Genomic DNA, 12,300 nt, shown 5'->3' with positions numbered 1-12,300 from the left:
ACTATTTCACTTTTAACCTATCTGCCTAACAGTGTTTGTGTATTGTACTAACCGAGTAGGCCTGCATCACCACTATATCGCCGCAGTCGTTCATTTATCGCTTGTGTAAGCGCGCGACGCGTGACCTTGTTTCACCTCTATTCTTCACTGGATGGGGCCCATTTATAGGTGTAAGATTCGGACTGTTTGACATGACGTTTTTAGCAAAATATAAAACACTGCGAGGTATGAAATATGTGGTTCATTAGCAATATGCGAACTTCATAGGAGACGTTTTGTGAATTATCCTTTTAACATTAATTTATGAACCCACAACCGAATATCCCTTTGTTGTATCATCCAGCCTACCCATCAGGTCGTTTATTATACTTAGCGTTGAAACATGAAAAACAACATTAAATTATTCTTATATTACTACTATACCGTACGCCCCCTTCTCACAATAATAGAGTTCGATCCATAATAACCGTAATGTATATAGCCTATGTTTCATAAATTATCATTGAACTAATGAAATTATCATTGAAATAATGGAGAAAATAGTATTTATTGTAGCCGTTTTTGTATGTTTTTAGTACCATTAAATCAATGTAAGTTAAAATATGATAAATAATGAATATTATAAGAATGTTTACTGTTTCACAATAGATTTTGCAAACTCAGCGGCGACTGTAGCATAGCAAATAAATGGTGAAAAATGTCCAGATCCCTTCAGGTTACTTCACAACAGCTTTCTCGCTCAACCGCATTCCATTCCGTTACAGACGCCAGTCCCCCTGGCATGAGGAGCCAAGAGGGAGAGGTGAGAGCAGTTGGTGGATGGGGGAGGTAGAAGAGAAACAAATCGATTATCGTTCGTGTGTCTCCGGTACGCTTCGGTTACGTTCGGGCTTGTCTCGTGACGTCTCGACTCGACATCACCAAGGATGACGCGGCGAATACGGGCAGAGGTCGGATGAAGCTTTCTCTTCGGACGATAGAGCTACTAGTGAAAATCGCGGATCAACAATTTTTTCAACTACTGTTGTGCTTAAACATCAATTTAAAGCTAAGCAATTACTTATATGCATGCCCAGTTCTCCAAAATAAACTAGTCTGAGTTAAAAACGCAAACACGGCTCCGCAAATGGATTCTAGGTAATAAAAAGCATTGGCTTGACCGTCACCAATATGGCGATCAGTTAGCCAGTGCACGGAAAGATGGAAAGTCTTTCCAAAAGATTTACATTCTTTAAATTAATAACAGTGATATATAATATCTAGATAGGGTCGTAATTACATTGACTCGAATTAAACATTTAGTATAAAAGGCAAAATTTTGTCGCCTATGATCTCTTCAATTTTACAAATTCATTAGATTAGTTTATGTTCCTTAATTACTCCACTGTTTGCTGTTTACGTTTACGTTTAGTATGCTCTAGTCGTACAACAATATGATAATTAATTGAGAAATGTCTACTGTTGTAGTTCAATTTTATGACTCAGTTTAGTGTTCATTGAGATGCCTACGTGTCATTGCCATTATGATCCAAACCGTGTGGCTGGTTGACGTCATCTTTTGTAGGTCGTTTGTGAATAGTTCGTGCTGAAATAAATAAGACGTGCATGTATCGTGTTTAATATATTTAGGTTGTCCCTCAATAATTATTCCAAATATTTCCTTCATAACATGAAAAATAGTATAAATTGATAAGTATACTATTTGCTCTAGTCTGTCTCAAAACATCCAGGACTATTTTGTTCCAAATCATTATAACTAAATCCTATTGTCTGTAATACCCTTTCGTTGCATGGTATAATGTAATACAATTCTCAAATATAAAACTTAAGTACACTAATCACTTTTTCATCCATAGATATGATAGTAATTATGATTTACAACACAATGCAGATGTACATTACCCTACAATAGTTTTTTGTACAATAACATTTATTGATACTCATAGATTTCTTATTGACACTGTAACTCATAAATAGGAATTTATGTAGAAAATAGACATTGCCAGATACATAGATAGAAATAATAAGAATTTTTTATTCTATCCAGCTTTTGCTATATACTTAATAATCTCCACTTAGGACAAAATTTAATTGCCAATATTTGGATACTGTTTTAGGTTTATTTTATTGAGAAGGATTTTATCTACACATTTTATAACAGTTATACATTTATCATTACTGCAAATAATTCATTGTGTCGAAAGTTCAAATCATATAATTGTATCTCCCTATTGCAATTTACTATCAGATAGTTATTAAGCTATTTTTGTTGAGGGAATAAAATTTTACCCTTACAAAAAATATGTACCTACACCCTTTAGTTAAAAAATAGTAAATGTCAATTATATAGAATAGTGTATGATTTATGTAAAAAATCTTAACATAGTTTTAAAAATGTAAGTAGCCTAATATACATTAAGGAGCTCTTGATACAAACAATAGAATTATTTTATATTACTCCGTCCAGGGATAAAAATGTATAATACTAATCATGATTTAGTGATACGTTTTATGACTAGTAGATACAAAATTAATCTTTTGGAAAATTATAAACATTTTGTAAATCGTTACTATGTCTGTAGTATAAAATTATTTTTTATATTTCATCTTGTATTTATAAGTAGGCTATTTACAATATGTTAAAATAATGATTTAACATGTGGAGTGGAGAAAGCTCACTAATGGAAGTATTCATTCCTTAACTGTAATTAAAAAACCCAAAATTGCAGAGGGAATTATAATTGATTTAAAACTAAATGTAATAAAAACTGAGGAAAAGCGTGTATTAGACTGTTTTCATAAATAAAATTATATTTGTCTTGTAGTTATTTAATCTGTTTATAAATATTTATCTTTCATCAGCTAATGCCTTAATATGTAAAAAAATTGCTATGGTATTATTATTATTATTATTGTTTGAATATTTCAATTAAACTTTGTAATAAATATAAACTGTAAAATGTTAGTTCAAATGCCAGTTTGGAAATGAATATTTTATTGTTTACAATGGGAACATATTTTGTTATACACTACATCATTGTCTTTTAATAATATATGAAAAGTTAAAATGAAAATATTTAAGTGTAACAAAGTTTTGTGTTAAAATAAAATATCAATGTACAATAGATATCCGGAAATCTGATGATCATTATAAACATATAATTATAATTCATACTTCTAAAGCTAACACATGTAGTAATGAAACAGCAGTTTTATGATGCACCAAACATTTGGCACTAATCTGGTGCAAATAAATAAATAAAAAAAATTAAAACGTCAATTTTTAACTCTATTTAGACGGTTGTAAATAACAAAAACTAATCATATACTCAGTGTTGCAGTGTATATAACTCTCAAACATACTCTCAAGTTAAGTATCCTTTTTTAATCTTGGAGAGCATTAATTTCACTGGGTTAGATAATTAATATTTTTACCAAAAATTGGTATGAATATTCGTGTTAGCATTATAGGTTATTTTTTTATCTGAGAAAAGGGGAATATTGTTCATTTAATTGAACTTGTACAATATCTTAAATTATACAATGACATTTTATTAACTTCATTCCAAAATTTGGCTAACACAAAAAAATTAAAATTATTTTTCAAAGTGTTATGCAGAGTGAATTACAAAATGGAATTATTTTATTTTATTATGTTGGAATTCAAGTTTCTTTGAGTTTTTTGTATAGATTCTTATGGCCAATGGTGTACTTTTAAAGTATAATTTTAAACGTATTGTCCTTATCCAGAAAAAATAAAATCCAACAAAGATAGCATTCCTATCTTTTGTAGAATTTTACTGATATAGGATATATTTTTAGGATAACAGGATTATATACATGTATTCTGTTATATCTTAGAGATACAAAAAACGAACTTTCGAAAAATGGTATTAGCATTCTTTTTCATATGTCAAACCATAAAATGTGAGATTAACCACGCCCCTATGGTTTAGGATATAATTACACCTCAAATTGAGAGGACATTCCAGTTTTAAAAATGTATTTAGTTTTTTGTTATTGTTCATAGCCATGCATTATCAATAATGTAGCTTGATTATTGGAGATGTGCCAACTTACAAAATATTTGTTTGTGCTTAAACATTAGATACCTACAAAAGTTTTGAGTATGAGAATAGTATTTTTGTGATTTAAAAACTTAATGATTGTTGAAAATAAATCCTTGCAGTATCAATCAACTTTTGAAGTCAAAGTTTCCATATGTTGAAAGCACCTAGCTATTTTTTTTTTTTTTTTTTTTTTTTTTTTTTTGGAATTGATTAAAATTACTCATTATGTATGTTATAATTCAGAGGAAAAGTGATGGTCACGCAGTTGCTGCTTAAGAATAACTAAAGTCTTACATAGCAAACAAGATAAGGTCAACAAGGCATCTTAGTTCTATTACTTTGAGACTTTAAAGTTTGTGTAAGAGTATGATATGACATGTTGCTGAGGTGTGGCTATAGACCCATAATGTTCAAAACCTACAAAATATCTGGAAAACACTGTTGAGCGTACCAAGAAGGGAAACATAATTGTATTTGAAAAGTTAAATTTATGCCATGAATGATGTAATATAATACAGTATTTAATATTTTAAAGGTTTTGGCTGTGCACATGTTTTGTTCCGGCAAATAATGAATTTGAATTACTAACCGTAATAGTTCTCTGTCTTTGCAACTCTATAGTCTTGATCAGTTAAAATGTTTTTATAAAGTATGTCGTACTTTGCTTACCATTGTTAGAATTGACTCATTTTGAAACACTAATGCACGACAATCCTTATGAATTGGAATAAACATAAAAGGGTATGAAGGTTTATCATATGTGACAATTTAAGGAATGAAGTGATGACAACCAGCACTAATGATTTGGGGAGTTTCAGGCTTATTTTGACATTCTTAGCTTTTATTAGTCTATCAGATTGAGATCGGCATCGAACAAGAAACAAGTTTTCTGACTACTAAAATAATTATTCATTGATTGCTGCAGATTCAATCCTTACTGTAACTTCGATCATAGTGTAAGTGCAATTTCTGTCCTCTTCAGTTACAGTGTGTACACACGATCTATGTTTTCCTGAGTAAAAGTGGAATGAGGTATAGCAGAACATACATTGACTTCAAGCGAAGTATTATCCCTCTAGAATCCAGAATACCATAGAAAAACATGGCTTATGATTGTGCTTTATCAACAAAAGCAAGTTTGAGATTTTCCATCTATTTCTTAAATGATAAATCATAGCCATAGCAATCACAGCATTTCTTTTAAAAAATATCATAGCCAAAAAATGTTCTCTTGATAAACTTTGACGTGATAGCTTTGAACTTTCCACACAGAGGTAAAGTAGTAGCCATACCCCTTTTGAGCACTAGCTGACTCTCGGACGGATGAGGTTGATGATTCCATCTTGATGCACAGTTTGCCAATGTCTCAAATTATTTGGTGTAACCTTAATATATTTACTATTGGTGTTACTTAATAATTTATTATTAGTGTGTACGTAATATATTTACTTTGTCAAAATTTAAAATTGTTAAGTAATTCTTATTGGATGTATATATTCATTTTGAAAGCATTTAATCTTTAGTTGCGCTATAACTCAAGTTGGTACCTCACCGTTTGCATGGCTCTACTGGCAATTGTTCGAGCAATAATAACTATAGGTAGTAAGCCCCTTTCACTTACAGTTGGTCATTTGCGGTTAGTCATGTAATGTATTCTATAAATAAACCATTTGTATCAATCAATAGTTCTTCCAGGTCAATTAGAAGAAGTAGATTTTGTGACATCTGTGTAACGTAACGTAGTTTTTTATAAATGAATTATGCAAACATCCGAATACCCATCTCTTCATAAAATTGGCTACACCATCAATAGCTTAAAGGAAACAAAATTATCAGTTTAAACTTTATGTAAATCCTTCCAAATAAATCAAGCATTTAATTTCTTGGTAGAAATACAGCTGATATTAATTTTTTAATGTTTCAGTGCTGAAGTCCTCAATGATGAAGATTTGGAGGATGGGGAGATCTTTGAAGACGAGGATCCACAGCAGGTTAAGTCTGCCCCAACTCCAGCCTCTGTACCTATCCAAGAGAAACCAAAGCCAGTTCAACCAGAAGCTGTGGCAGTACCTGCTGTGCAGAAGAAAGCCACAGAGGGGCCCAACAGAAACCATAGGAATTTTGAAAACAGTGATAGAAGGGAGAACAATGTCCCATTTTTCAGGGGTAAAAGAAAACATTTTGAAGACAATGATGAAGAAAACAACCGTTGGAAGAGGGACCCGAATAAGGTATATATGTATATTACAATCAATTGCACAATTTAATCAGGTAAAACTAATCATTATTTATAATATTTCGTTCCTCATACTTACATTTTTATACAATGGTACAAGACGTTTTGTAAGTTACTGTTTTAATTTAATGAAATGCACTTATTTATTTCCAAAAGGCAAATTGTAAACACTTGATGCAGAACTAGTTTCATTAATTTAACTTCCATCTTCAACACATATCAATTACCTATATATATATATATATACTATTTTTGTAGATAGCAAATACATACAGGGTAATTGGAAAGTTACTATTTAGTTTTTGTTATTCCTTGGAAATTATATATTTGATCAAAATAACAAAGACAGCTGATGAGAGGTCATCTTAAAACATTGTTGATGGTTTGGTGGACTTAGTAAAACTTAAACCATGTTTTTTGGTTGATTTATTGAGGTTATACAATGGCTGGACAATTAATTATTGAGGAGTGTGCAAATTGCATCTAGATACAAAGTTTGAAAGTCAGTTGTACAAGTTCAACGATAGTGGAGAACAGAATATGGTAGGAATGCTTATCTTGTTCCAAATACAGTATAAAAACTCTCATCAAAAGTTATTACATTGACATTTGATCAGTCAGACCAAAAACTTCTCTTCCAATAAAAAAATCAGAAGTATTAAGGACATATTGAAAGGAGTCTTAAACATCTATCTGAAAAGCAGTACAAAGAAAACAATTAAACATTTTATTCTGTTCGCTATCTTCTATAAAAATGGTGGAATTTTTGATGTTAGAAACTTCACTTAGTTCAAAAACTTTATCTTTAAGACTGTGGCAATCAAATGGAGTTGATTGTAAACATGTAATGGACAGAAGAAGAGGATGTTAGAGAAGAGGTCATGGAACGTTTTAAACTCATTCCTGCCATATTCCATGTTGTTAGATTTGTAAACGAACTCAACTGTCATTTTTGGGTTATTTACTTAGAACGCAGCTGTGGTGGGAAGGGTTGATTCAGTGAGAATGTTGACTTTAGCTCCAGTTCGCCTTCCTCTTTGTACAGCAACTGGGTTCTGATACTGTTACAGACGACTCCTGGAATCTGGAGTTATGTCCATCTAAAGAGATAGAAAAAGTTAGCAAGGAAGAAGCTCAAAACAAACCCTTTGCATCATTTCAACATCAGAGACACCTAGACTACAAAATATAGTATGATCTAAATGAACAAATATTCTCATTTCTTATCAGGTTGAGCGCACTATGATGTTTTAGACACAATCCCAAAGCACGGTGGAGCACTGAATTTTCTATACATAATGCAGTCATGGTGAGAAGGGTTGATTTAATGGTAAGTTTAGCTCCGGTTCACCTTTCTCTTAATGCAGTGTCTGAAAACTGATGCTGTCACAGACTTGTTACCTGGAATCTAGTCATGTTTGTTTGAAGAGATAAATAAAGTCGAACTCATTGCATCATTTCAACATCACAAAAAGGTGAACTAGAACTAAACTCAATATTTGGTTGAATCAACCTTTCCCATCATAGCTGCGTTATGTATAGACAACTTAGTTGCTTCACCTTGCTTTGGGATCTTGTCTAAAACACCATAGTACACTCAATTGTGCACCTGATGAGACAATGAGAATACCTCTTCACCTAGATAACACTTTAGGGTCCCTGATGGTGAAACGTTGCAAAGAGTTGGTTTTGAGCTTCTTTGTCTCTGAATATTTTTGAATTCCAGGGTTCAAGTCTGTGATAGTGTCAAATTTCAGATGCTGCTAAGAGGAAGATGTACTGGAGCTAAACTTGTTCCCTTATAATATTTAGTCGCAACCCAAAGTAACAGTATGATATGTTATGTTGTAATTAAATTCATGAGTGTGTTTATTTAGTTATTGATATTACATATAAATTATGTTAAATAGGAAAAAAACTGTAGTTTTATTGCCAGTTTTTTAGAATTAAATTGGTTATTATAAATTAGTATTAAATTAACAGTCGGTGACTTTTCAATCACTCTGTAGTTATAAAAGGTTGACAAAGACCCAAAACTCTTTCTTCCTACATTTTTTTTATTGAAAAACTTTAGGTTTACACAATATTTCATCATTTATTTTTGACATTATTTTTAATATTGTATTAAACAAATTGTATCACATAAATAAAACTATTACATTAATTTTTTTATAATTTTTGCCAAATTATTAATTGTACGTTAAAGTATATAGTAGAAACTCAAAAGAGCTGAATGTGATCATTCTGTCCTTATTTATGTGAAATATTGTGTCATCTAGGGAGGTATGTCACATGTTTGTTTGTCTTTAATGATATTTCTGTTCTATATCCAGTTTTTATCTTGTGTTTTTGCCAATCCTCTCTCATTCTTCCTTTTTTTTATTATCAAGGGAAAGAGTCACCTCCACATGTAGTCCTAAAAGGACCTTTGCGCTTCCCTTACTTTGTGCCCTCAGAATCTGAGACACAGAAGCCAATCACATTAGAGGGCTCCTACTCTCTGATGTCCCTGGGGCCGAGAAGATATGCCCCTAGAAAGTTTTTTGTACTTTTTGATATAGCAGGACAGTTTAACTCATTCTCCCTTCTTTTCTTATTCTTGTACAATATTTTATTATACAAATTATTATATTCTGTATACGATTACGTATTCTGTATACCTTCTGTATACGATCTGCCACGACTATGCAGCAAGGAAGCAGAGGGGAATGATGCACTTTTCCTGGTATACTGTTTTTTTTTTTTTTTACCGCAATATAGAGAAAAACACAATTTCTTACAAATTTATTACAAATTTGGTCTTTTGCACACCACATTGGATAAAGTATATTATTAATCTTAAATATTGCAAGGTAGGAATAATGCACCATGTGTTGTGTACCAGGCATAGTTAAGGTTCAACAGAAAAACTTCAAGCCTATAGCTCATATAATTATTGCCAGATGGAACGATAAACAACCATATAGAAAAGAACTTTGTATATCCCCCTACAAACAAAAGATAAATTATATCAGACTTATTTATTGATAAGATTAAATGATGCTCAGCTGAATTTCATGTTTGGACATTCACCATCATACAACTCATTCTTGTGTATGTAGAAATGATGTTTTATGCAAAATTAAAAGTCTACAGATAAAAGAAATCTTAAGATATCATCTTGTCTATATTATTTGTTCATTACATTGGTTTTTATATCAGTGTTTAAATAATAAAATTCTACACACTTAGTCACCATAAAATCAAGTTTTATGTGTTAGGATGGTTAGGCTACATGTGTTAAAATGTCACAAATTTAAAAACTGTTATAGGTGTACTTTGTTTACAAATATATTTATTGTGCTATTTTCTTGTCATCATGGTTACTCATAAGAACAATGTAAAAATGTTCACTAACTCTCAGCCAAATCCCAGGGAGTGACAAGTATTATCATTGAACTCAGTGTTCCTCATAAGAAATGAATCTTCATGTACAATTTAAATTCTTAAAGTCAGGTTGTTTTTTTAGATATAGTGTGGATAGACAGAAATGAAATTTTCTCTGTTCCTGGAGTGATAGGCTTCACTAACGCTCAGTCAATAAATACATTTTCTTGTATACAAAACAAATATCTGCTTCTATTAAGCCAAAAATATTATCAACGTTTTATGAAATACTGTAATAGTAATAGACTAAAAAATTGCTTATCCTCGCTTACAAAATTAGATAGGATATTATAAATATCAGCATATGTCTAAACAGAATTTACCTAACAGTAAAGTAGTTCCTTTTTGAAAAATGTTGCTGAATCACAAAGAAAACAGTTATTTATTATTGTTCGAAAGAAAGATCATTTGATATATTTTAAATAATTTAGTGGGAGCCCACTCCTAAGGTGTTTGTTTTACTCTCAAAATCCAGTTAATAATTTTTTAAGATTTTGAGCAGTGTGTGCTCGGAAGACGCTATTGATGTGAAACTGATTGTAATGTATTATACAGAGGACCCGACGGGGCCATGATTTTGAGCGGGAGGGAGATAACGGCAGAGTGAGACCAGAGGGAGAGCCAGGTGAAGATGAGGAGGAGATGATGTTCGTACGAGGTGCATCACCCCATAGGCAGGATGAAGAAATGGAGAAGTGGGATCGTGAAGGTAAGAAACTATGTAAATTTTACCATTTATTATTTAGTTTTATGTGATAGCGCCTAATAATATATAATTTCATTAACAAAACTTGATTTTAACATAAATATTTTAACAATCTGAATTTTGTACTAAATAAAACCAAATATTAATAAATTGTAATACCAATTTGTTTAATGTTACCCAACAAAAGTCAGTATTTCAGTGTTGTAAGAACTTACTCATGAAAATGTAATGACGCAGGAGATGTGAAAAGATTTCTGTCTTATTCCAGGTGAGGAAGAGGAGAGAGAAGTGAATCGTCGTACAAATAGGCCATTCCGGGGGCGAGGGGGCATAAATCGGCGAGGGGACCAGCGCCAGAGGGGCAGAGGAAGAGGAAGGGGAGGCAACATGAGAGGAGGGAACAAGAGGAAGAGAGAAGATACTGAAATGTGTGTTTTCTTTTTGCAAGGAAAATGTCATAGGGTGAGTTTCCAAAACTAAAATCTAAAACTATACAAGTGTCTAGAAAAAAATATATTAGTGTAACAAGTAACAAGAAAGTATTTTACAATCAAAATATCAATGTTTGCAGGGTTCGGATTGTCCTTACGGTCATGAGATTCTGCCGCCGCGTAAGATGGAATTGTGCAAGTTTTACATGAAAGACTGTTGTGCTAAAAAGGAGAAGTGCTTGTACATGCACAGTGAGTTCCCCTGCAAATACTTCCACACAGGACTTAAATGCTATGCTAACAAGAAATGCAAATTCAACCATGGACAGCTGACTGACCAACTGCGCAACATATTAGCCAAGGTACTAAATTGTTTTTCTGAATTTATACCTAAAAAAAAAATAATTCTATAAATAAAAGTCATGTGTCATAGTAAAGAAAGAAAATGGATGTATTTATAAATTCATGTATATTTTTCAGCATCTGGATACTGCTCCAAAAGACATCCTAGGTGAATTTCCTAGAAGAGACCAAAGGGACAGGGGTGACCCGAGAGACATGAGAGGAGATCCAAGGGATATGAGAGGTGACATGAGAGGGGATTCCAGAGACATGAGAGATCAGAGAGACATGAGAGATCAGAGAGACATGAGGGACCAGAGAGACATGAGGGACCAGAGAGACATGAGGGACCAGAGAGACATGAGGGACCAGAGAGACATAAGAGATCTGCGGGATATGAGAGGTGAACAGAGAGACATGAGAGGTGAACAGAGAGACATGAGAGATATGAGGGGAGAGTTTATGAGAAACAGAATTGACAGAGATAGGAAAATACCATCACTCTTCGACATCAAACTCCCAATATCTGATGACATGAGGAATTCAGGTAACAATATTATACTTAGGTTATAAAAGAATTTATTTGAAGAAAAGTAAAAAAATTAGGTGTGTGTTTTTGATTCCTATAAATATTTAACTCAAGACAATAATATGTTATTATTAAAAAATTGTTTTACTGTTTGTTGATGTGATAAAAGTATTTCCATTTAGAATTCCAAAATAGTAAATATACAATAAAACCTAGAACATCCTGTCAATTCAGTTTACAATAAGAAACTAAATTACTGGATGTCTTGTTTAAAAGAGTTAGATGCAACCGAGATAATTCGGTTAAACGAGAATTTGGTTGATATGGAATAATACACAATCATTCTTTTGATAGTAAAAACATGTCAAGCTTGGAATATGCTTATAGATCCATGATACTACATTGGAAACACATTGAGATAAGGTTTATGCTCCATTTTGTCATAGAGTCTCTATTTATGAATGTAAATATTGAATTTAAGTGAAATATATAATTCTCTTTTCTTACTTAGAATTAGTTTTGTTAACTCTGAAATTTGGTTTTAGGAGTTAGGTTAATCA

General features: G+C 32.0%; 1 protein-coding gene across 4 annotated transcripts in view; it reads left to right on the top strand.

The window, feature by feature from the left end:
• The window catches only part of LOC124363683 (zinc finger CCCH domain-containing protein 4), a 49,436-nt gene that overhangs the window by 18,153 nt on the left and 18,983 nt on the right, over positions 1–12,300 (top strand). For 2 of the 4 annotated variants that reach the window (XM_046818945.1, XM_046818956.1), the window contains exons 2-6: positions 5,995–6,301; positions 10,288–10,441; positions 10,707–10,900; positions 11,010–11,231; positions 11,350–11,758. In XM_046818945.1, the coding sequence (XP_046674901.1) occupies positions 5,995–6,301; positions 10,288–10,441; positions 10,707–10,900; positions 11,010–11,231; positions 11,350–11,758 (1,286 nt within the window). Of the gene's footprint in view, positions 1–919; positions 1,138–5,994; positions 6,302–10,287; positions 10,442–10,706; positions 10,901–11,009; positions 11,232–11,349; positions 11,759–12,300 lie in introns of those variants that run through there. The other 2 variants (XM_046818951.1, XM_046818963.1) reach the window with 2 other exon arrangements.

Source organism: Homalodisca vitripennis, chromosome 1 (genome assembly GCF_021130785.1).
Source record: "Homalodisca vitripennis isolate AUS2020 chromosome 1, UT_GWSS_2.1, whole genome shotgun sequence".
NCBI classification, from domain to species: domain Eukaryota; kingdom Metazoa; phylum Arthropoda; class Insecta; order Hemiptera; family Cicadellidae; genus Homalodisca; species Homalodisca vitripennis.
This window is presented reverse-complemented; position numbering and strand designations above follow the sequence as displayed.